We start from the raw sequence: 25,828 nt of genomic DNA, 5'->3' as shown, positions 1-25,828 counted from the left end.
ATGTGACAACACTGAAGAAATGATACTTTGCTACAATGTAAAGTACTGAGTGTACAGCTTGTATAACAGTGTAAATTTGCTGTCCCCTCAAAATAACTCAACACACAGCCATTAATGTCTAAACCGCTGGCAACAAAAGTGAGTACACCCCTAAGTGAAAATGTCCAAATTGGGCCCAATTAGCCATTTTCCCTCCCCGGTGTCATGTGACTGGTTAGTGTTACAAGGTCTCAGGTGTGAATGGGGAGCAGGTATGTTAAATTTGGTGTCATCGCTCTCACACTCCCTCATACTGACTGGTCACTGGAAGTTCAACATGGCACCTCATGGCAAAAAACTCTCTGAGGATCTAAAAAAAAGAATTGTTGCTCTACATAAAGATGGCCTGGGCTATAAGAAGATTGCCAAGACCCTGAAACTGAGCTGCACCACGGTGGCCAAGACCATACAGCGGTTTAACTGGACAGGTTCCACTCAGAACAGGCCTCGCCATGGTCGACCAAAGAAGTTGAGTGCACGTGCTCAGCGTCATATCCAGAGGTTGTCTTTAGGAAATAGACGTATGAGTGCTGCCAGCATTGCTGCAGAGGTTGAAGGGGTGGGGGGTCAGCCTGTCAGTGCTCAGACCATACGCAATACACTGCATCAAATTGGTCTGCATGGCTGTCGTCCCAGAAGGAAGCCTCTTCTGAAGATGATGCACAAGAAAGCCCGCAAACAGTTTGCTGAAGACAAGCAGACTAAGGACATGGATTACTGGAACCATGTCCTGTGGTCTTATGAGACCAAGATAAACTTATTTGGTTCAGATGGTGTCAAGCGTGTGTGGCGGCAACCAGATGAGGAGTACAAAGACAAGTGTGTCTTGCCTACAGTCAAGCTTGGTGGTGGGAGTGTCATGGTCTGGGGCTGCATGAGTGCTTCCGGCACTGGGGAGCTACAGTTCATTGAGGGAACTATGAATGCCAACATGTACTGTGACATACTGAAGCAGAGCATGATCCCCTCCCTTCGGAGACTGGGCCGCAGGGCAGTATTCCAACATGATAACGACCCCAAACACACCTCCAAGACGACCACTGCCTTGCTAATAAAGCTGAGGGTAAAGGTGATGGACTGGCCAAGCATGTCTCCAGACCTAAACCCTATTGAGCATCTGTGGGGCATCCTCAAACGGAAGGTGGAGGAGTGCAAGGTCTCTCACATCCACCAGCTCCGTGATGTCGTCATGGAGGAGGACTCCAGTGGCAACCTGTGAAGCTCTGGTGAACTCCATGCCCAAGAGGGTTAAGGCAGTGCTGGAAAATGATGGTGGCCACACAAAATATTGACACTTTGGGCCCAATTTGGACATTTTCATTTAGGGGTGTACTCACTTTTGTTGCCAGCGGTTTAGACATTAATGGCTGTGTGTTGAGTTATTTTGAGGGGACAGCAAATTTACACTGTTATACAAGCTGTACACTCAGTACTTTACATTGTAGCAAAGTGTTATTTCTTCAGTGTTGTCACATGAAAAGATATACTCAAATATTTACAAAAATGTGAGGGGTGTACTCACTTTTGTGATATACTGTATGTCTTTGTCTTTGCAACTCAGCCTAGAAGGCCAGCATCCCCGGAGTCGCCTCTTCACTGTTGACGTTGAGACTGGTGTTTGCGGGTACTATTTAATGAAGCTGCCAGTTGAGGACTTGTGAAGCGTCTGTTTCTCAAACTAGACACAATAATGTACTTGTCCTCTTGCTCAGTTGTGCACCGGGGCCTCCCACTCCTCTTTCTATTCTGGTTAGAGCCAGTTTGCGCTGTTCTGTGAAGGGAGTAGTACACAGTCTATTGTATTCATTAATAGGCATTCATTGATTCACTTTATTTTTTCATGCATTCGGGAAATAAGTGAGATAAATATACAGATATATTGACTACGGATCCTATTGTCTTTATAGTCTTTCAGATTATGTTATTCTATTTGTGTGAACAATTGTCAGTCTAGAAATACTAGTAGTGATGCAGTATGTGGTAACACTTACGTTACATTGCCATTATTACTGTGTAACTACTTATGTCATTACAGTGTAAAAGTATTGCTGTAACTAATGATTACACTCAAATCCCATTTTAACTCCCTTTCCACCTCAATGAAACACCAATTCAAAATCTAATTCAAACCAAATCAGAACAAAATGACTACCGATTGCTGAATAAGAGGTCTATTGAGATGCACAGGAGGATTTCATTCTTTAGGGCACAACATTCAGAGTGTTGCAGATATGAATAGAATCACTAGAGCTGATACAATAACCTATTCAACATGACAGACAATGGTATCTATTCTACATCATACATTTCTATCTGAACGTTCAGTAACATTGCAACTTCCTGAACCAGCCCCAGGTGTATTGCCAGAGTTGTGTTTTATGTCACGAGTGAGCCAGGTGCCTGCTGGGTATAGTTGGGCCATTCGGCCTGGAACACTTCAGGTGGTGTGTGAGGCATCAGGGCCCGCTTGGTGTAACGTAGGACCACCTTTTGGTTGAGGTGACACACGGTGGGGCTACACAGGGTCCTCTGGGTACTCAGGGGTCTGGCAATGTGTCTCTCCCTGGGGGTCTTGGACTCTGCCCTCTCTGTGCCTGCATCCTCCAGTTTACCTGGGAATGGTGTATCATAGATAGACAGACAGACCTCGAGAAATTGAGTGAATCAATCAACATATTATTACTAGGTCAATGAATTATATTATTTGTCAGGACTTAACCTTGGAGACTCACCTGAGTCACAGTTTGACATAATTTTTAGGGAATGATCTCTGTGAAGAGTAAACATAATATATTTTGTAAATACATTACAGGCTGTCCTTTTTGAATAGGTTAAATGTATTGGCCAGTGGGTAGCAGTATTTATATTCAGCACCTAGTGCAGGGGTGCACAACTTACAGTTTTTGTCCAGGGGGGAAGTGGTAGCCAGATATTGCCATGATTCAAGGGGCCAGAAAATTATTATAGCGGGATGTACTATTTCTTGGCAGCATGGCGATTTCATGCTACATGGCATTGCATCATCATTCATCCAATTTCAAATAGATTTCCTTAAGAACTAGGATTTCCTCCCCCCACATCAATGACTTTTTAGGCTGCATTTGGTTCTGGGGCTGTATACTGTGATGTGTGCAGCCAACTTCCAATGTGCAATGATTCCAAAACATTTTTTGCTGTGATCCACTAAAAGCTTTTGCCATCTTCCAGTGACCCAAAAACAACCAAAATATTTCAACAATCGATACTCCCAGTAGACAACAGTTGGCATAGGTGTCTTACAATGCCGTCATTTTCTGGTTGGAAACACTAACCTGGTGGTATCCTCCTCACTGATCGAAGCCATTCTGGAGGCAGGAGGGAGGTTTTGAACCTCCTTCACTGTCAGCTGCTCTCTTCCCAGAGCCTCATAGGCTGAGACCGGGTCCTTTGCCAGGGCGGAAGACAGCAGACTTAGAACCTGGTCCATTTCTGGACAAAAGTAAATAACACCACAGGTTAACGCCATGACAGATCAATGTTTACATCCTGATGGATCTTAGTAGGGACTTGGGATTATTATGGTCCCGATTAACACTATTTTGGGGACTTTTAAAATCTTTGTGTGAGTGTATCATATACTTTGCGTGAGGGTGTCTTGCATCTCGCTCATCTGCAATATTATTGGTTCATTCTGCCTGTGGCAATGCTAATTGCTGAGTCTCACTTTAATGTTGTGATAAAAATGTTTCTTGATAATGTACCCTTTTGTTACTGTTAATTTGGATGGTGCTATCAAATTTCCCTTGGGGTATGAATAAAGAGCTATCTTATCTATCTAATCTTGTCTTTACCTCTCTATGCTCTGCAGCTGGATTTCAACAACTAGAAAAGGGCTCGAGATAACAGTGACAGCATGCTAAATGGATTGGTGTATATGTGCAGTCCAGTGCACTTACCTCTTTGACCAGCTGTCAGAATCCATTGCTGGACATCCCCTATAGACTCCGTTTGCAGTATCTGACACAACATATCAATCACCTACAACATATAAGAGTGTTCAAACTATGTCATAACGTGTTACAAGCTGTAACTCGAAGGCCATCATGAAGGCAACCTATAACTGAAACATGCAAATTGCAATTGTTTTTAACATTCCTTGCAGATATACAGTATGCCAATGTAATAAAGACATTAAAATTGTAATTTACTGTATCTGACAACGCACTGGGCACACACTGGTTGTATCAACGTTGTTTCCATGTCTTGTCAATGAAATGATGTTGAACCAAGATGGAATAGACGTTAAATTGATGTCTTTGCCCAATGGGAAGTGCCTTGGAATTTTTTTCACACATGAGGTTCACTCGTGCTCACCATCAGCTGTAGTTTAGGGTTCCCCTCTCTGTCATCTCTAGACCCCCTGAGGGCTGACACACAGCCAGACTGGGGGAAGAAGGGGACACCACTGCCTGGAGGTCAGAGGGCAATGGGGTTACAACCAACAACCCTAATCCTAATTCTAATATTAACCCTAACCCTAACTCTTACCTAAACCTAACCCACAAACCCCCCCCCCCCCCCCCCCCCAAAAAAATTCACCAGACACAGAATGTACATCTTTAACAACACTTACAAATGTTATAATTATAGCAAAAATAATAATGTGGGCATTTTACCCCCAATATCGATCTTGTCTCATCACTGTAACTCCCTAACGTGCTCAGGAGGTGAAGGTCGACTCATGCATCCTCGCTCCTTTGCACCCGCCCCAAACGCGCTCTTTAACACCCGCCCATTTAACCTGGGAGCCAGCCGCACCAATGTGTCGGAGGAAACACCATTCACCTGACGAGCAAGGTCAGCCTGCTGGTGTCCGGCCTGCTAAAAGGAGTTGCTAGAGCACGAGGAGTCAGGTAAAACCCCCGGCCAAAGCCCCCCTTAACCTTTGACGACACTGGGCCAATTGTGCGCCGCCCTACGGGACTCCCGATCACGGCCAGTTGTGATACAGCCCAGGATCAAACCCAGGTCTGCAGTGATGCCTATAGCACTGCAATGCAGTGCCTTAGACCGCTGCACCACTCGAGAGGCCCCAAAATGATTTTGACTGAGACGGTTTCCTCTTAAGTGTTACGATTACATTATTAAACAACATTTTAGATTTTGGAGCAGTATGCAACAGTTGGGGTTGGGGTCAATACAACTTCAATTCAATCCCACTCAGTCTTTCTCTCATCGATGTCAAAATCTGGAGTTAAGAGATCTCCAGTTAGGATTCAGCCTTTCTTGTGGTGGAGTTGAAGTGGAATTTACCCAGACCTGGCTGGGCAATATATAATAATAACATTTCATCTTCTGAAAAAATGATATTCCATCTCACCTCTTCCACCTGGTCCCAAAAGCCTTGCCCTCTCTGTCAACTCTCGCAACTCCTCACGCCAGGCCTCGGTCACTTGGAAGAGAACAAAAAAGCAGCAAATGAATTCTCTGCTAAAACTAAGGACAGGAGATGCACTGTTCATAAGCCTGCAATAAGGCCTACATATGCCTTATTCAAGATCTGACAAACATGTGTGACACCTGCATGCATGTGATTTCGATGATTACCCTGTACAGTACTGTGCTTATTTTGTATTTTTTTCTGTACAATTATTTTCATTATGCAACTTAATTTTCCAAATACAATGTCGATGGCATAACAACACATGCACACACACAAATACATACATCAATTTTGAGTGTCTTTAGGGCACCATCATGAGCATAGTTTTAAATAATTGTTGTTTTCCATTCATCGTCCCTACCAATTTATAATTTGTATTGAATGAGCTGCTTTGTGCAGCAGTTGTAACATGATAGGGTAGATGGATACAATGAAGTGCTTAACCGCCACACTGACATCTGGTTACCTGTAGCCTGTAGCAGAATGCTCTAGGGTCTAGTAGGGGCTAGAGTTTCATTCTCACTCGACATGCCTGTTTTTACTTTCAGAAACACTATAATATCCAGGCATAACATGCAGCTAAAATACAAGATCAATATAACGTCATCGTAACTTTGTTTACCAGTACGTAGGGACATCATAGTTGTAAACACAAAATAATGTACAATAGGCTACTCCACGGGAATACAGCTGGATGCAGCTGGGCAAGAACCAAAGCACATCCATTTTACAAGAGAACTACTTTGTTACAACACCATATCACAGGATCAATAGGGCTGGTTTTGTACATAAATGACATCACCATAAAAAAGACAGAAAGGTTCATATTGACAGAGACTTGCTGTATTGAAGGAGTCTTGCCAACTCCTATGGCCATTGACATGACACAAACAGATCTGGGGCCAGACTGACAGACTGTCTGAACATACATAACCTCAGAGAGGGGGAATCCTTCTGCTTCAGGGGGAAGAACTGGAGGCCCGTGAGGACGTCAATAGGGAGGTAGGTGCTGTTGGCCGCCGTCGGCATGTTTGACTGCAACACCAGATTCTTCTCAAGGGTCAGGACCCTGCCAAAGCAGTACTGGGGAAACTGGCCAAAGATGACATCATTGACAGCACAGATTTGTTTGTCATTGATACCTGTGTAAACAACAGACATGGATTAAAAATGTCTTATATGAAGGATGGAGGCATTGTTGAATTATCTGTAAATTCAATAATATTGAGGCACTGTACCAATGCTATTCATCATCTGCTAGGTGGGAATGTGACTCAACTATTAGTAAATGAATAGACACTGTGTGTGTGTGTGTGCATGTGCGTGTGCGTGTGTATGCGTGTTTGCATGTGTGCAAATGTGCATGCCTCTTTGTGACTCTGGGTGTATCAAACTAACCCTTGATGTGCCTAACCCTCTGTGGGTGGGGGTTGTTCCTACAGAAGAAAGGGCTGTGGCTGGGCACTCCGAAGCGGGCACTGCTGCGCTGAGGGGCGAGGATCACTCTGGGCTTGTGGCATAGCGGGCTATCCTCTGCCACTTTCAGGGACACAGTGGTGAGCTCAAGATTACCCAGAGAGAAGGGCGAGGTGTGCGGATGGCTGGACACACTGGGCTCTGGCCTGGGTAGAAAGGTCTCACAATTAAGGTGTAGTGGTAAGGTAGGCTAGCAGTGTGTGTGTGTGTGTGTGTGTGTGTGTGTGTGTGTGTGTGTGTGTGTGTGTGTGTGTGTGTGTGTGTGTGTGTGTGTGTGTGTGTGTGTGTGTGTGTCCTAGGCTACCTGGCTAAAATGCTTGCTCGCGAGCCTAACTTCCTTTCATGGGCAACGTTAGCTAGTTAACATGAGCGTTCTACATCTAGATACATATTGAACTTCCATCCTCTCAGGCCAGGGGCTGTCACGGCCGTTGTAAGGAGGAGACCAAGGCGCAGCGTGGTAAGTGTACATTCTTCTTTATTATAAGAACGAACACTGAACAAACTAACAAAATAACAAAACGAACCGTGAAGCTAATATGAGTAGTGCAGACAGGCAACTAAACATAGAACAAGAACTCACGAACACCAAAAGGAAAAATGGCTACCTAAATATGATCCCCAATCAGAGACAACGATAAACAGCTGCCTCTGATTGGGAACCATATCAGGCCACCATAGACATACAAATACCTAGACCTACAAAAACCCTACACTTACAGAAAACACTACACAATACAAAAACTAACATACCCACCCTAGTCACACCCTGACCTAACCAAAATATAAAGAAAACAGAGATATCTCAGGTCAGGGCGTGACAGGGGCACAATGTATAAATTAATGGTTGGATCACCTTGATAATCCTTGGCCGGTACGGAGAATTAAGTATAACCACAAGTCCAAATCCCTTTCTCCATCAATGGCTAATTTAGGAAAGGGCGAATTTTAGCTAGCTAGCCACCGGAGGACAACAACACAACAAGATGCAAAAATTCAAGTTGTTTCTGTCAATTAAGTATACCCTCAATGAGATTTGATAGGAGTGATGCTAAATCCAAACAGGCTCCCCTTTACTTTTTTTTTTACCATTCACAGTTGAGCTCACTCAGTTTAGCTTAACGCTGATTGACTATTATTTTATACCTTTTTTTATCAAGGGAGGCCAAATGGGGGGTTAGGACGATCCTAAGGGCCTGTGACTGACAGGAGCCCTAAAAAAATATTAGAACATTAGGTAAATTTTTTCTATATTAAATTATTAACCTATCATGATTAATATAATATTTATTATAATGTACTAATAAAACTAACGTTTTTTTCTTCTTCTTGTTTTTTGGCAAAAAGTAAACATCCATAGAGCCTCTGATTCAAATTAAAGGAACTTTTTACTTTTTTTAAACAACAATATTTCTAAACTGGATCTGGTTAGAAGCATGATATTGTTCCATGAGCATGAGGCAATGTGTGCACACGTAGGCCTAAGGGCTCTTTGGAAGGAGACACACACTGCATTCACATTTCGGAAATTCACTGCATGTTCAACCCATGGATAATTGGACATTGCCCAAACGTTATAATAAGATTAGCCTACCATCATCGCCTCATATGGCCTGTTAGTGTCTTTGCCACGTAAAAGGTAAACAAACAAATAGGAAAGGAGCCTAGGCTACAAGGGGATTCAGCACCAAGGACAGCGATCGGAATTCCCACGATTTGACAGTTAGGTCCAACAGATGAAAGTGGAAGGTGCCGTTTGTTTTTTTGAATGATAAAGGAGACACAATAAGAAGTCTAATGTAATAACTTGGTGTTTCCTAAACAGACTTCCTACAGTCACAGACATCTTTCATTCAATGGGCATCGCACACAGACCTAACTTTTCACAGAAGTTGAACGGGAATGTCTGTTGACTGTTTTGCTGCTCGTGATACTTTAATACAAAATGTGTTTTATAGGCTATTGATAACTGGTGGGATTGACTGATTAAATTGGCAGTAAAGCAACAAGAGAAGAGGGTGGGTTATTGTTTATCTATGTACTTAGTATGCTATACAGTAGGCCTACCATCTACATTATTTGAATTTGATCTTGAGTGTGACAGGAAATTATTGTGTTACTGTAAAGTGGCCATGAGTTCACGTTTTGAATATTCATTACAACCATGAGCCTTAAAAAGCTAAAAGTAACAAAATGTTGGGAGGGAAAAGACAATTTTTAAAGTAGGTCAGTCAAAAATCCAGTAGGTTACATGAATGAGAGATAAACAGAAGACTCACGTATTTTCCCTGAAAGGTTCGAAAATTGGTCTCTCTGACATTTTGAAGAATCAAAAGATCTAATGGGAAGTATAAAAATATTGTCTAAATGAGTTTCAACAGAAATTCGCACATTAAGCCTATAGCCTTTAAGATGACAATCACAATCAAAGAAAAACCACTACATGCAACAAGCGGGGCTCACTTGCACCTGTCTTTGTGCCTTATTAATGTGGCCTAGCTGACAATGTGTATTGTGTAAAGCCAGCACACATTGACAACCTACAGACCCAATGCAACTCGATCACAAAATATAACCCATCATAACCTAATTAATAAGTATCCCCATTGTTTTATACGTGTGCAATAGCTAAATGACGTAATTCATCAGTGAAATGTTCCCTACCTTTTCGAAGTCACAGGAATGTTCCATCTACTTCCGCTCTTCAGATGTGGAGTTCTGCATAAATCCTTGGAATACATTGGCTCCATTGGAATTGACGCCATTGACACGTGACGCGCGCGAAATAAAGACTTGACGTTAATAAAGGCTTGATGACGTTGAACAGATCTGCTGTGTCAGAGTCCTCTCTCACCCAGCTGTCACTGTATGCATGCTATTCCATTTTAACGTCAGCCCATCTCTAAAACACTGCTAACGTTAGCTAACCTTACAAGACAGGATATTTCATTCATTTGACTATTTATTATTGTATTATTGTGTATATGTTGATCTTACACGATAGGATAAAAAATGTTTTGGAAGTAAATGTGCACTTTTAAATTGGGTGGACTCCATCTATGAAAAACATTGCCATAGCCTATAGTAAAGTCGATGTATTGTATAGCATGAGAGATTCTCTAAATAAGGGACCATCTATCATAGAATATTTAGGACTGCAGAGACTGTCACAAACTTTAGCTTGCAAATGACCTAGCAAATTCGATGACTTGGAGGTTTAATACCAAACATACCCGCAACTTTACCCAGGCAAGGTAGCATTTGAAAACAGACCCTCAAACCTTCAGCTCTCTTGTTCCGAAATGACATTGTTTTGATAAAAAGCAGTAGTGTGGCTTAATGAACACTTTTTTGACTTCTGGAGAGAGAAAACGTGTATGATACTGCAGTACAGGTTAATTGAATTGAATACTATTGCAATACTATTGCAAAGCGTCACTTTGGCATCACTGTCAAATCATTACACACGCAAACCGTTCAGAACTCCATAACAATAATAAACCTATCCAAGAGCCTAGAGTCAACTCACCCCTATTTCAAAAAGCACCAGCGCTGGCCACCAGTTCAAGACATAATATACTTTGAATAAACAGCGACTGCCTTTCAAAAGCAATGAATCCCCTAGAAAACTGCCTATTTGTCGTCGATATAAGTCAGAAACAGTTATGTTAGTGCCAACATTGACTACAGTGTAAAAATGAGAATTTTGGTCATAAAGTCAGTCTAGTCTAAAACGGAGTTTGGAAAATCCATCCACATCGGGTAAATAAATGAAGGTTGGGTTTTGATTAGACAATGTCCATTTCCACACTAACATGGGGTGATTAATTAACTGCGGTGATTAATCTCTATCCAATAGCATAGACAGTGAGACAGACCTGTCCAGCAGTTCCGATTATTATTTACATTTTTACATAAGGAAACAACATGTGACGCATTTTTTTACTTGAGAAATACTGTACCAAACACCTTACTTAGATGTAAAATATCACAACTAAAACATCCTCGGCAAAAACGTCAAAATTCTTACAGATTTCTTGACTTATCTTAGATTTATTCGGGGGATTTTGAGGAAGTGTCTCATACATAATTGGTCAGGAAACACACCTCCGAAACTGAAAACGAGTTTTTCTAATGCGCAACAGAAAAACACACGTGCCAATCAGTTTTTTCAGTGCCTCTTGAAATACTTCTACCGGTATTCATTACTCACTGTGGTCTTATTCCAACTGACAAGGTAGTTCAAAGTCATAATGCAAAATGTAACATACTGTATTCCCAATATGGCAGATAGAAAGGTACTGTACCAGAGACAGATTAACACCTTTTGGCCAGTTGCGACAAACTCGTTACAGCTATAGTTCAAAATGCAAACAAAACAACTTAGATTTGTCTGCTACAAATTGTTGCAGTTATCGTCACTGTAGAAAAGTCCCCACCCACTCCTGACATATCAACCAATCGCCAGTCATCCTCATTTCTTACAAGAGATAATTTATGTCAGATATGGCTCAGTTGGTAGAGCATGTGCCTTGCAACGCCAGAGTTATGGGTTCAATTCCCATACGGTAACGTATAAAGCAATATGGAAATCTATGCATAAGTCAAAGCATCTGCTAAATAATATAAATGTAGCCAGTCCTCATAAGTGTGGCTACCTAATGGACTGTTTGTGGATGGTGTTTAAGTCTTCTGGGGGCAGTGTTTAGAAATTTGGATGAATGATGTGCCTGAAATAAACTGCCTGTTACTCAGAAGCTAGGATATCCTTATAATTAGCATTAGATAGAAAACCTTCTGAAGTTTCTAAAAATGTTAAAATAATGTCTGTGAGTAAAGCAGTACAGATTTGGCAGGCGAAAATCCATTTAGATGTATTATTATTTTTTTCACCCCGACCATTCCTATGTTGGCCTATTGAATTTCCAACCAAAAAGGACCGCGATTGTAGTACCTAGGGCTTCCAATGGATGTCAACAGTCTTTATAAAAGGTTTCAGGCTTGTTTTTTGAAAAATGAGCAAGTAGTTGTAGTTTTTCTAAGGTGTACCTCATTAGAAAAGTAGTCTTGATGCACGCGTGAATGAGGTGCGCGCTCTTCGTTATTTATCTTCCCTATTGAACATACTATTCTCCATCTTAAATTTGATCGTTTATTTAAATATTAGAGTACCTGAGGATGAATTAGAAACATCGTTAACTTGTTTGGACGAACTTTACCGGTAACTTTTTAGATTCATTTGCAGGCACGTTGAACGAGTGGATTAGTGAAGTCAATGGCGCCAACTAAACAGACTTTTTTAGATATAAAGAAGGACTTTATCAAACAAAACAACCATTCATTGTGTAGCTGGGACCCATTGGGATTGTAAACAGAAGAAGATCTTCAAAGGTAAGTGATTTATTTATTTTGATGTGGGGCGCTGTCCTCAGATAATTGCATGGTATGCTTTTGCCGTAAACCCTTTATGAAATCTGACAACGCAGTTGGATTAACAAGAAGTTAAGCTTTTAAATGATGTAAGACACTTGTATTTTCATGTTTAATATTACGATTTTTGTATTTTGAATTTCGCTCTCTGCAATTTCACTGGATGTTGTCATTGATGTCCCGCTAGCGGTTCATGCGCCCTAATTAAAGGGGAACTCCACCTGCTGATTTGACCTTGTTTTATGGCTCCTCAAAGATTGCTGGCAGCCATGACAGAAGCCAAACATTAGTTGGTTTCATGTGGGTGTTTCTTAGGTGTGTCCCTGCCACCACCAAAACACACACATCTGTCAGAACTGTGACAGCACCTCTTTCCCCCCACTCAATCACAATAAACAAACCTCCTAGGTTGAGTTTAATTACTACAGGCAGATGTATGGTGAGATGCTGGAGGAAACTTTGAATACAGTAAGTCAGTAGCCTACAGAGTAATATGAGAAGAATGTGTTTTGATCACTTTTAATTGTAGTAACAGGTAAATAAACAAGCCTTTTACATAATACTACAGAAACAGTGTTTTGATAATATAACAATGTGCACCTTTCACCTTTCATTCCCAGCTGATACAGATACCGTGCCTATAGGCATTTTGTCTGGTGCTAATGGGGCTACCTTGGCAAACATGTCAGAGTGGTCATACCTTCCTGTGTGGTGTCCCGTATACAACAGGAGTTCCCTGATCCTGTTGCAGAATACACAGGAGTTCTCACTTCCCATATTGACTGATACCATTCAATAATTTAAAAAAAGACAATAAAAGTAGAACGAGTCTAGTACAATTTTAATGATGAGTGCCAGGTCTCTCTCCATTCAGAGACATCCGTTTCAAGCCCATCTGTCATTCTGGACATCATCTTGCAAGTCTCCATGTGCTTGCAAGTTAAATAAAGGTTCAATAAAAAATTAAAAACTTGCTCCATACACATTTCTGTGAACCAATGCACACATAGTCACTGTTGTATTACCAATGGCAGTCAGGACAGGTAATACAGGCTCCCGAGTGGCACAGCGGTTTAAGGCACTGCATGTCAGTGCTAGAATTGTCACTACAGACCCTAGTTCGATTCCAGGCTATATCACAACTGGCTGTGATTGGAAGTCCCATAGGGCGGTGCACAATTGGCCCAGTGTTGTTTGGCTGGGGTAGGCTGTCATTGTAACTGACTTACCTATTTAAATAAAACAAATATATCTGACACACAAACATATTGTATGTTGAAGTTTGAACAGGTCAGACTAAACCTGCCTAATTCTCTTCTTCCCATCAATGATCATTGGTGATGCTGGAGTGGAGGTCTTTGCCAGAGCCCATCGGTAGGCATGGCAGCATAGATCAGCTACTGGTTGGCAGGGTTAGGGAGTAAGGGATTACAAAAAACTGTAATACGTTACTAACAAAAATGTTTGAATCAGATTACAGATATTTTTAAAAAACTAGATGATTACTTTGAGTATTACTTTTAAATTCCGAAAGGAGGTTTGCGGAAAAAATATATTTGGCACAAAAAATGCGCTCCTGCAACAGCTGCACAGTGCGGATCCCAGCCTATGGAATAAAAGGCTTTTATTTTTTTTAGGCTTTTATTGCTGAATCATCCGACCTCAAAAAAATTGAGTTGGTTTGGGATGAGTTGGACCACAGAGTGAAGGAAAAGCAGCCAACAAACACTCAGCATATGTGGGAACTCCTTCAAGACTGTTGGAAAAGCATTCCAGGTGAAGCTGGTTGAGAGAATGCCAAGAGTGTGCAAAGCTGTCAGCAAGGTAAAGGGTGGCTACTTTGAAGAATCTAAAATCTAAAATATATTTGGATTTGTTTAACACTTTTTTGGTTACAAGATGATTCCACATGTGTTATTTCATAGTGTTGATGTCTTCACTATTATTTTACAATGTAGAAAATAGTAAAAATTAAGAAAAACCCTGGAATGAGTAGGTGTCTAAACTGGTACTGTATTTGAAGAATATAACTTATAAATGCCTCATGAGCTTAGTTCAACTGTCAGACTCCATGAGAGCCCAAAATGTAAGCTTGTTTTTCTCCAATGTTTGTAAACATTGTACATTTAAACAAACACTGTATAGCCTCAAAACATGGTTAAAACAATAATGTGATATAATGGATGGTCAGTCCTTGCATCCATAGCTCTGTCTATTAATCTGAGAGTGGTTACATTTCTCCAGGCCCATCCAAATCAAATTCAAATCAAATTTATTTATATAGCCCTTCTTACATCAGCTGATATCTCAAAGTGCTGTACAGAAACCCAGCCTAAATCCCCAAAGCAATGCAGGTGTAGAAGCACGGGGGCTAGGAACAACTCCCTAGAAAGGCCAAAACCTAGGAAGAAACCTAGAGAGGAACCAAGCTATGTGGGGTGGCCAGTCCTCTTCTGGCTGTGCCGGGTTGAGATTATAACAACATGGCCAAGATGTTCAAATGTTCATAAATGACCAGCATGGTCAAATAATAATAATCACAGTAGTTGTCGAGGGTGCAGCAAGTCAGCACCTCAGGAGTAAATGTCAGTTGGCTTTTCATAGCCGATCATTAAGAGTATCTCTACCGCTCCTGCTGTCTCTAGTGAGTTGAAAACAGCAGGTCTGGGACAGGTAGCACGTCCGGTGAACAACAACTCAACAGGTCATCCCTCAGTTATTTACCAAAACAGAGGCAGGGCGACCGTTTTGTTATTGTTTAATTTGTGGATTTGCCCTTTAAACAGCTATTATCAAGATGTCAAAGTGTCACCAACAAAAAGGTAAACAATAGGCCTATAGCTAATGCAGCATATGGCATTAATGTTTCACATGTAAATAGCACTTTTCACTTGTGCTCAAATCTGCCATTCCATGAGCACAGCATTTATTTGTGGTTTAATTCTTTTTTCAGATCCTCAGAGAGTTCTTTGCCATGAGGTGCCATGTTGAACTTCCAGTGACCAGTCAGTATGAGGGAGTGTGAGAGCGATGACACCAAATTTATCACACCTGCTCCCCATTCACACTTGAGACCTTGTAACACTAACGAGTCACATGACACCGGGGAGGGAAAATGGCTAATTGGGCCCAATTTGGACATTTTCACTTAGGGGTGTACTCACTTTTGTTGCCAGCGGTTTAGACATTAATGGCTGTGTGTTGAGTTATTTTGAGGGGACAGCAAATTTACACTGTTATACAAGCTGTACACTCACTACTTTACATTGTAGCAAAGTGTCATTTCTTCAGTGTTGTCACATGAAAAGATATACTCAAATATTTACAAAAATGTGAGGGGTGTACTCACTTTTGTGATATACTGTATATTTTTTAAATACAATTAATTCCATTCCCCAAGAACCGCCCAATGCACCAACAACGAAGAGAACTAAAGAGAAAAAAGGAAAAGACAGAAGAAAACAGCAAACAACAATGCAATTATTATTATTTTTTTTTAAATAAGAAATTTAAAACAAAGGACATCAAGGACAACTGAAATCATAACAGCAATGCCAACTGTATATGTTTATGTGCATGTCTGGCACTATTACATATATGTGTGTGTTCTTGTATGTGTTTATTTGAATGAGAGTGTGTGTATATGCATGTGTACAAACACCTGCACGGCATCAGCCTCAGGCAAACCGGCATTAGTTGTAAAAACACTGCCACTTCGTGTCATTCAAATGTACTTTTATTATGTTTTATTTTTACTTTTTTTTCTCCTTTATCTTTTGACCATCATTCTCTCTCTCACACAGCAACTCCACTCCCACTTGTCTCCAATTCCACATACCAACCCTCAGCTTCTCTCAGCCCATCCCATCTATCTCTGCTGGCCACCCACTTCGTGTTTCTACGCAACACATATCTTTCAACTATGCTATGATGTTTAACGTACAATTTCAATCTATCTAATCGAATAGAATCTACAGATTGCATGTTGAAGATAAATACTTTTACTAAGATTATTAGTATATTAGTAATTGACTGACCCGGTCTCTCCAGATCTCCTAACAGTACTATTTCTAGGGTCAATTTTAGATCAATGCTATGCATTTTCAGCCATTCCTGAACCTGAGACCAGAAACAGGCTACCTGAGGGCATTACCAAAACAAATGGTCTATTGATTCTGTATCCTCACAACAAAATCTGCAGAGCTTCGATGATTTTATGCCCCACATTTTCAACATTTTGATGGTGACAAGAATTTTATATAATAATTTTAGCTGAAAAGCACAAAGTCTTGAATCTTGCATTGTTTTATATATCAACTCATACACCCTGTACCATGGAATCGGTACATCAAATATCTCTTCCCAACTATTTTGCAATCTGTATGGCACAGTTGTCAACATCCTGGTCCTCAAATGAAACTGGTATACTTTCCTATTTATGCTATTTTTATTCCTCCGCCGGTTTTGATCCTTTATATTGGGCAGACAGACCAGTTCCCTACCTCCTCCCGCTGCCACCCGCCTCCTCCATTTCTGGGGTAATGCTGTAATCAATTGGTTGTACTCTTGGATTGAGCAGACCTTCCCGCACAATTCTGATAACTCCATGAAGAACATATCTCTACCATTACAATTTACAATATAATTTAAGAACAAAATACCCTTTTCAAACATCTTTCCCAAAAATACAGGTATTTTATCAACCAGCACATTTGAGTTCAGCCATAATATTTGTTGTAATATTTGTTATATCTTTTCAGGGGAATGAAATTGAAATTGTAGCCAGCTTTGCAATGCTTTGAAAAAAGTATAATTTTCAATTAATCGAAAACGACACATGGCAATCTGCACAAAACAATGGATGAGCTTTTCTTATGAATCTACTTGAGAACCATTTAGGGTTCAAATAAAACTTTTGAATGAGTGAAGCTTTTAGAGAGAGGTTTAGTGCTTTTATATTTAATAATGTAACGGTTGTTCTCCTCCTTTTCAACCGAAAAGGAGGAGTAGTGATGGAACCAAGGCGCAGCGGGTTGTGAACACATAATTTATTTAAAGACAAGACGAAAAAACACGAACTTCACTATAACTAACAAAAACAACAAACGGTGTAGACAGACCTGGACGACGAACTTACATAAACACGAAGAACACACGAACAGGGAAAATAGACTACACAAAATGACGATGTACAAAAACAAACCGAACAGTCCCGTATGGTGCGACAAACACTGACACAGGAGACAACCACCCACAACGAACACTGTGAAACAACCTACCTAAATATGACTCTCAATTAGAGGAACGCCAAACACCTGCCTCTAATTAAGAGCCATACCAGGCAACCCTTAAACCAACATAGAAACAGAAAACATAGAATGCCCACCCAAACTCACGTCCTGACCAACTAACACATACAACAAACTAACAGAAATAGGTCAGGAACGTGACAAATAATCTCAACCCACCCAATTCATATTCATTATATAGTTAAGCTCGTTTTATTTTGTATGGTTTAGCGTCCCAGATAAAGCGAAATATTTTTTGCTCATATGATTTGAAAAACGAATCATCAGGAGTAGGCAACGCCATAAGTAAGTGAGTAAACTGAGATATGACTAAGGAGTTAATCAGGGCAATTTTCCATAAATAGACAGGTAATTACCTCTCCATGGTTGCAGGATCTTGTCTTTTTTTTTACAAGTTTTCTATTGAAATTCATTGTGGAGAGATTATTTATATATTTTGTGATATGAATACCGAGTATGTCTACTTCACCATCAACCAATTTTATAGGTAATCTGCAGGGTAATGTAAAAGTTGTATTTTTTAAGGATCCAATACATAATACTGTACACTTATCATAATTTGATTTTAGTCCAGAGAGTACAGAAAAGTTATATTTAATGAGACATTGCAGGGATCTAGCTTGCGGACTTAACATAAAACTTGAGTCATCGGCATACATGGACACCTTTGTTTTTAAGCCTTGGATTTCTAATCCTCTAATGTTGTTATTGGATCTGATTTTAATAGCTAGCATTTCGATGGCCATAACGAATAGATATGGTGACAGCGGACACCATTGTTTAACTCCTCTTGACAATTCAAAACTCTGAGAAGTAGCCGTTATTTACTATTGTAACGGCTGTCCTCCTCTTCTTCATCCGAAGAGGAGCAGGGATTGAACCAAGGCGCAGTGGAGTTTGAATACATAATGAATTTAATGACAAGACGAAAAAACACGAACTTGACTATACACTAACAAAACAAATAAACGGTGTAGAACAGATCTGAACGACGGACTCACATAACACACGAGAACGCACGAACAGGGAAAAAGCCTACACATAAATGACACTTAACAAACAAACCGAAACCAGTCCCGTGTGGCGCAACGACATACACAAACACAGGAGACAATCACCCACAACGAACACTGTGACAACGCCTACCTAAATATGACTCTTAATTAGAGGAACGCCAAACACCTGCCTCTAATTAAGAGCCATACCAGGCAACCCAAAACCAACACAGAAACAGAAAACATAGAATGCCCACCCAACCTCACGTCCTGACCAACTAACACACATAACAACTAACATAAATAGGTCAGGAACGTGACAACTATTTTACACCTGGGGTTGCTATACATTATTTTTACCCATTTTATAAGAGAATTACCAAAATTGAAAAAATCCAGGCATTTATAAATAAAATCCAGTCTTACTTTATCAAATGCCTTTTCAAAATCCGCTATAAATACCATTCCTGGCTTCTTATATGTTTCATGATGTTCTATTATTTATAGTAGTTGTCTTATCTCCAATGTATCGTCCATGTAAAAAACCTGTCTGGTCAGGATGAACAATACCTGGTAAAACCCTTTTAATTCTGAGCGCAATGCATTCTGCTAGTATTTTTGCATCACAACATTGAAGTCTAAGGGACCTCCAGTTTTTTAGATAGACTGGGTCTTTATATTTGCCATCTAGGTCTTGTTTTAATAATAGAGAAATCAGACCTTCCTGCTGAGTACCTGACAGACTACCATTTCTAGATTGTTAAAACAATCTAACAATGGAGCTTTTAGTATATCAAAAAATACTTGATATACCTCTACCGGTATGCCATCAAGCCCTGGGGTTTTTCCAGACTGAAAGGATTAATAGCCTCAAAAAGTTATTCCTCTGTAATTTGGCCTTCGCACTGGTCTTTCTGTATATTTGTTAATTTTCCATTTTTTATATTATTTGGAAAGAATTCCTTACCGTAATCTTCATTCATTGGGAGAGGATGAGACGGAAAAGAGAACATCTGCCTAAAATAATTAGCTTCCTCTTTTAAAATATAATTTGGAGAATCATAGATGACTCCGTCTTCAGTAACGAGTTTCTGCAAATTATTTTTGTTAGCCTTCCTGTATTGGAGATTCAGGAAGACTTTTGTGCATTTTTCTCCATATTCCATCCAGTTTGCTATATTTTTGTAATAGATTACATTAGATCGTTCTTGAATAAGTTCCTCAAGTTATTTTTGTTTTTCCTCTAACTTATTTTGTATCTCTGTAGTATCATTTTTTTATTGCTTATCTACCTGTACTATTAGTTCATGGATTTCCCTTGTTAGTCTTGTCTCTTTAGCCAGAAACTGCTTTTTTATTATTGATGAATATTGAATTGAATGACCCCTGAAGGTACATTTAAAGGTATCCCAAACAATAAGGGGATTTGCTGAACCTATTTCACACTGGAAAAATTCAGTTATAAATTATTTTGCCTTAGTTAAAAATTAAGTTGTCCTCCAGTAAACTTTGATTAAATTTCCAATATCCCCGTCCACGTGGAAAATCTATAAGAGTTATGTGAATGCCAATTAGATGATGATCCGATCGCATTCTGTCTCATATTAAAACTTTTTTAACCTTTGACGCAAGAGAGAAAGAGACAAGAAAGTAGTCTAGACGACTAGCTTGATTAAGTCTCCATGTATATCGCACTAGGTCGGGGTTTTTTAGTCTCCAAATATCCACTATTTCTAATGTGTCCATAATATTTGTGATTTCCTTGATTAGATCATTTGTTGCCTGTAAGTTCAATAAATTGGTATAAATGTTTTTTCGAAGAAGTGTGGATCATCCTGATTTGGACCATATAGATTAATGAGCCAAATCTCTTTTTCGTCCACATTCATATTCAAAAGGCTCCACCTTCCTTATAAATAATTCCTGATTATTTGCACATTCAGATCGACATTTTTGTTAATTAATATCATCACACCCTTTGAGTTCCTTTGTCCATGACAGAAAATTATTTCACCACCCCATTCCTTTTTCCATGCAACTTCATCTAAGGATGTAGAGTGAGTTTCCTGTAAACAGTATATGTTATATTCCTTTTCTTTAAGCCATGTAAAGACTGATCTTCTTTTTTATAATCTGCCAAACCGTAACAATTATAACTAGCTATACTTATTTCACCCCTTACCATAACTAGATACTATTCTCAGGCTAAATTGACCATAATTAGTGCTTGTAAAGTTACTGCCATCAGAGGTATTATGAAGGTCAAAACTAGAGCTTTCAAATGTCTGATATTTAGAATTCAAGAAATAGGTTCTAGCAACAACAAAAATATTCCCTTGCCTGTTTGCCTGTGAGCCAATGCCACAGATGTTAGAAAATTGAGACAAATTATGTGTGTAACAAATCTGAGTAGGTTGATGTGTATGATATTGGATATGATATAATGAGAGTGTGTATGATGTCTGTATAAGAGTAAGACTAGTGTGTGATGTCCAAATAAATAATAACTCTGCCAATTTGCATGTTTGAGTGTCTATGTGTGTAACATGTAGTGCGTATAGCGTTAATATTCATAATTGTAATCCATATCGTATCACCATCATAGTTGCATCATAATTACATTTAACATAATTGAAAAACACACCCCAGCATTTCCATAGCAATTGACGTTTCACATGATCATGAAAGAGACCTTGCATTACTCTAGAGACGGCTTCACTACAGTACAAATGTATTCCGTACAATATGTTATTATTCCCCAATTCCCCTATTCTGATATCTTCCCCTTGCTTGTTGTAAACATATATAAACTTATAGACAAATACATAAAAAAGATAGACAAACAATAAACACATTCAATTATAAAACAGTTCTCGACAATAGAGAGGGAGAGAAGAGAAAGAGAGTGAGATCAGATGGTGTGTGTATGTATAAGTCCGTATGTGTAAGCAAGCATGTAGTTGAGTACGTGTGTGTTCATATCCACTTCATAATGTTCAGATATTTTAAACAGTTCCCATAACTTCTTTTTTTCCGTAACCTGAAGTCCCTGTAGAATTTAGTACAGCCACGGTGTTATGTAGCTCTCTCGGAATAGCTGTCCATCTATAAAGACTTTGTCCACAATGATAAAGGCACGCCTACCATCCTTCCTTTGTTGTCTTTGTACCGGATACAGTCTCTTTCAACGTTCGTTTATCTCCTTTGGAAATTGGTCATTGAGACTGAATTTGGTCCCTTCCTCTGCTTTTGATCAGCTCCTTTTGTTGGTAGTGTTCAAATTTTCGGTCAGATGATCGGTCAGGGACCCTTGGTCTTGTCGCTCCGAGCTCCAAGTCTGTGTACTCGGTGGAAAGCCACCTTGTTTACAGTCTCTATAGGAAGTTTCAAGACGGATTGCATGAATTCTCTGATCGCGCCCTCTGGATTATTGGATGCATCCTCAGGAATACCAGAAAAAAATAGATTTTCACGCATGCTACTACTTTGTTTGTCTAGTAGAGTCTTCTTCATCACCCTGTTTTCCCTGAGTAGACAATCCATGTTGGAATCGTGTATTTTTACCTTAGCTGTGAGTGTCTTGTTTTCTCTTTGGAGCTTGAGAATTTCACTCTGGCTGAACTCCAAAATCCCCCTCAGTCCTGCTACCTCCTCACACAACTTTTCCATTGTTGCATGGATTCCAGCCAGAGCACTAGTCTCTACCTCAATGGTAAGTAAATCGTCCGTGTCTGTAGATTAATCTGTTTTTCTTTATTTTGTCGGGTTAAAGTTATTTTGTGAGGTGGTCGGATCTTTCCACGAAGGAGTATGTTGTTCCTCCATAGCGTAAAGCTGTTGGTACTCGTCGATTTCCCTCAGGATCTCCTTGGTATCCTGATTGGCTCTATACTGCAACCAGTTGTTTTACGAAAAGATAACAATGAGTCTTTCCCACGACGACGACGACGACAAGTGTCTGTAGTACAACCAGCTGGCACTCACGGAATCCACGCACAAAAAAGGACACAAACTTGCAGTCCCAGCCGTAAAGGCTAACCGCGTTGTGGAATCCTTAGTAACAAAACTTTAGTTATGTAAACATTATTAAAGTAACTAGTGTTCCATTATTAAAGTGGCCAGTGATTCCAAGTCTATGTATATAGGGCAGCAGCCCTATTGATGACTATTTAACAGTATTTAACAGTCTGATGGCCTTGAGATAGAAACTGTTTATAAGTCTCTCGGTCCCAGCTTTGATGCACCTGAACTGACCTCACCTTTTGGATGATTAGCGGGGTGAACAGGCAGTGGCTCGGGTGGTTGTTGTCTTTAATTATCTTTTTGGCCTTCCTGTGACATCGGGTGCTGTAGGTGTCCTGGAGGGCAGGTAGTTTGCCACCGGTTTTGCGTTGGGCAGACCGCACCACCCTCTGGAGATCCCTGCGGTTGCGGGCGGTGCAGTTGCCATACCAGACGTTGATACAGCCCAACAAGATGTTCTCAATTGTGCATCTGTAAAGGTTTGTGAGGGTTTTAGGTGCCACGCCAAATTTCTTCAGCCTCCTGAGGTTGAAGAGGCTCTGTTGTGCCTTCTTCACTACACTGTCTGTGTGGTTGGACCATTTCAGTTTGTCACCGAAGTGTACACCGAGGAACTTGAAGCTTTCCACCTTCTCCACTGTGGTCCGTCAATGTGGATAGGTGGTGTTTCCTGAAGTCAACGATCAGCTCCTTTGTTCTGTTGATGTTGAGTGAGAGGTTATTTTCCTGGCACCACAGTCTGAAGGCCCTCACCTCCTCCCTGTAGGCTGTCTCGTCATTGTTGGTAATCAGGCCTAATACTGTTGTGTCATCTGCAAACTTGATGATTGAGTTGGAGGCGTGCATGGCCACGCAGTCATGGGTGAACAGGGAGTACGGGAGAAAATCCAGGACCCAGTCAGAAAATCCAGGACCCAGTTGCACAGGGCAGGGTTCAGACCCAGAGCCTCAAGCTTAATGTTGAGCTTGGAGGGTACTATGGTGTTGAATGCTGAGCTATAGTCAATGAACAGCATTCTTAAATAGGTATTCCTCTTGTCCAGATGAGATAGGGCATTGTGCAGATCCTTGACTAGTCTCTCAAAGCACTTCATGATGACAGAAGTGAGTGCTATGGGGCGATAGTCATTTAGTTCAGTTACCTTTGCTTTCTTGGGTACAGGAACAATGGTGGACATCTTGAAGCATGTGGGGACAATAGACTGGGATAGGGAGAGATTGAATATGTCCGTAAACACTCCAGCCAGCTGGTCTGCGCATGCTCTGAGGACACGGCTAGGGATGCCGTCTGGGCCCTGTGTTATCCTCAAAGCGGTAGAAGGTGTTTAGCTTGTCCGGAAGCAAGACGTCAGTGTCCGCGACGTGGCTGGTTTTTGCTTTGCAGTCCATGATTGTCTGTAGACCCTTTCACATACGTCTCGTGTCTGAGCCGTTGAATTGCGATTCCACTTTGTCTCTATACTGATGTTTGCCTGTTTGATTGCCTTATTCCCTCCATAACTACACTGTTTGTATTCGGCCATATTCCCAGTCACCTTGCCGTGGTTAAATACGATGGTTCGCGTTTTCAGTTTTGAGCGAATGCTGCCATTACACAGGTGCACCTTGTGCTGGGGACTATAAAAGGCCACTCTAAAATTTGCAGTTTAGTCAAACAACACAATGCCACAGATGTCACAAGATGAGGGAGCGTGCAATTGGCATTCTGACTGCAGTGGACAAATGCTCACCTTCGATGGCTAGTGGCACGCTGGAGAAAGTGTGTTTTTCACAGATTACTCCCAGTTTCAACTGTACATGGCAGATGGCAGGCAGCATGTATGGAGTCGAGTGGGCAAGAGGTTTGCTGATGTGAACAGAGTGCCCTATGGTGGGGTTATGGTATAGGCCAGGGGTGGCAAATTCCAGTCCTCGAGGGCCTAATTGGTGTTACAGTTTTGCCCCAGCTAACACACCTGACTCCAATAATCACCTAATCATGAACTTCAGTTTAGTATTCAATTGGATTAATCAGCTGTATTTGCTAGGGATGGAGAAAACAATCAGGCCCCCGAGGACTGGAGTTGCCCACCCCTGGTATAGGCAGACATAAGCAACGGACAACGAACACAATTGCATTTTGTCGATGGCATTTTGAATGCACAGGGATACCATGACGAGATCCTGAGGCCCATTTTCATGCCATTCATCCGCCGCCATCACCTCATGTTTCAGCATGATAATGCGCGGCTCCATGTTGCAAGGAACTGTACACAATTCCTGGAAGCTGAAAATGTCCCAGTTCTTTTTTGGCCCCATTGGACCTTTAAAGCAAGTTTTCTGCAATTCTACATATGTTGCCATGGGCCGGATAGAAGAAATGTGGAATTTTACAACATATCTTCAGCAATTCTACGCATTTTGCCATTGGGTGGAGAGAACTTTTTGCAGTTCTAAAGCAAATTTTCTGCCATTCTACACATTTTGTAATGAGTTATGCCATACTATCATTATCTGAGTGAGAATGACTAACAAAGTCAATGGGGGCCCCTGGGCACGTGCACTGCATGCCCGGTTGGTATTCGGCCATGATTACTACAAGTTTAGGTAGCTGGCTAGACTAACTACTAACCTAAAATGTGTTAGCTGACATGGCTAATTGAGTGACTGCCAGTGACTGATAAGAGAAAAACTGCTTCTGCACAACCACATATCGAAATTGCACCTGGTGCATTCTACTATTCTTACTCTCAATAGTAAGTTGAGACCCTCGACTGAGTTAAGGCCGATGTCACTTATGCCTGGAACCGGCCTTGGATGAGACAGTTATCACTGGATGGTTACTTCGCCCATGTAGTTTGTGTACTGTCACTGATTCACCTGCAGGTGGAGACATTTAGCAGGAAAAAGCTAATGATGATATCTGAGATGACACGGTTTGACAGATCTTGCTCAAATAAAGTTCCAAAGCAGCACAACTGTAGGCTGAATCAATCTGTTAGCCTCTTAAACTAGCCTAACATGCCAGCTGACAGTCTTACAGGCAGACGTCCAGGCCCTTCTTACATTGCCAGAAGAAAAAAAAGAAAAAAATTATGAATTGGGCGGTGGTTCATGGTCAACAACCATGTTACCTTTTACACAAATACATGAAT

The 25,828-nt window shown here is 40.7% G+C and overlaps 1 protein-coding gene across 2 annotated transcripts; it reads right to left on the bottom strand.

Annotated features, from left to right (window-relative positions):
• Positions 1-1,670: 1,670 nt before the first annotated feature.
• Positions 1,671-25,769, bottom strand: LOC129840981 (protein TBATA-like). 2 transcript variants are annotated; one of them, XM_055909059.1, is made up of 10 exons: positions 9,602-9,692; positions 9,217-9,275; positions 6,860-7,083; positions 6,391-6,603; positions 5,399-5,470; positions 4,393-4,487; positions 3,975-4,056; positions 3,351-3,507; positions 2,772-2,809; positions 1,671-2,651 (listed from the first exon to the last, which is right to left on the bottom strand). In XM_055909059.1, exons 2-10 carry the CDS (start codon positions 9,255-9,257, stop codon positions 2,416-2,418), a joined length of 1,158 nt encoding a protein of 385 aa, XP_055765034.1. In that variant the 5' UTR covers positions 9,258-9,275; positions 9,602-9,692; the 3' UTR covers positions 1,671-2,415. The 2 variants fall into 2 exon arrangements, with proteins under 2 accessions (XP_055765034.1, XP_055765032.1); XM_055909057.1 differs by lacking the exon at positions 9,217-9,275 and having other exon boundaries at positions 9,602-25,769.
• Between the last annotated feature and the right edge of the window lie 59 nt (positions 25,770-25,828).

Source organism: Salvelinus fontinalis, chromosome 42 (genome assembly GCF_029448725.1).
Source record: "Salvelinus fontinalis isolate EN_2023a chromosome 42, ASM2944872v1, whole genome shotgun sequence".
Taxonomy (NCBI): domain Eukaryota; kingdom Metazoa; phylum Chordata; class Actinopteri; order Salmoniformes; family Salmonidae; genus Salvelinus; species Salvelinus fontinalis.
The sequence above is the reverse complement of the archived record's forward strand: the minus strand, read 5'-3'. Positions and strand labels throughout refer to the sequence as shown.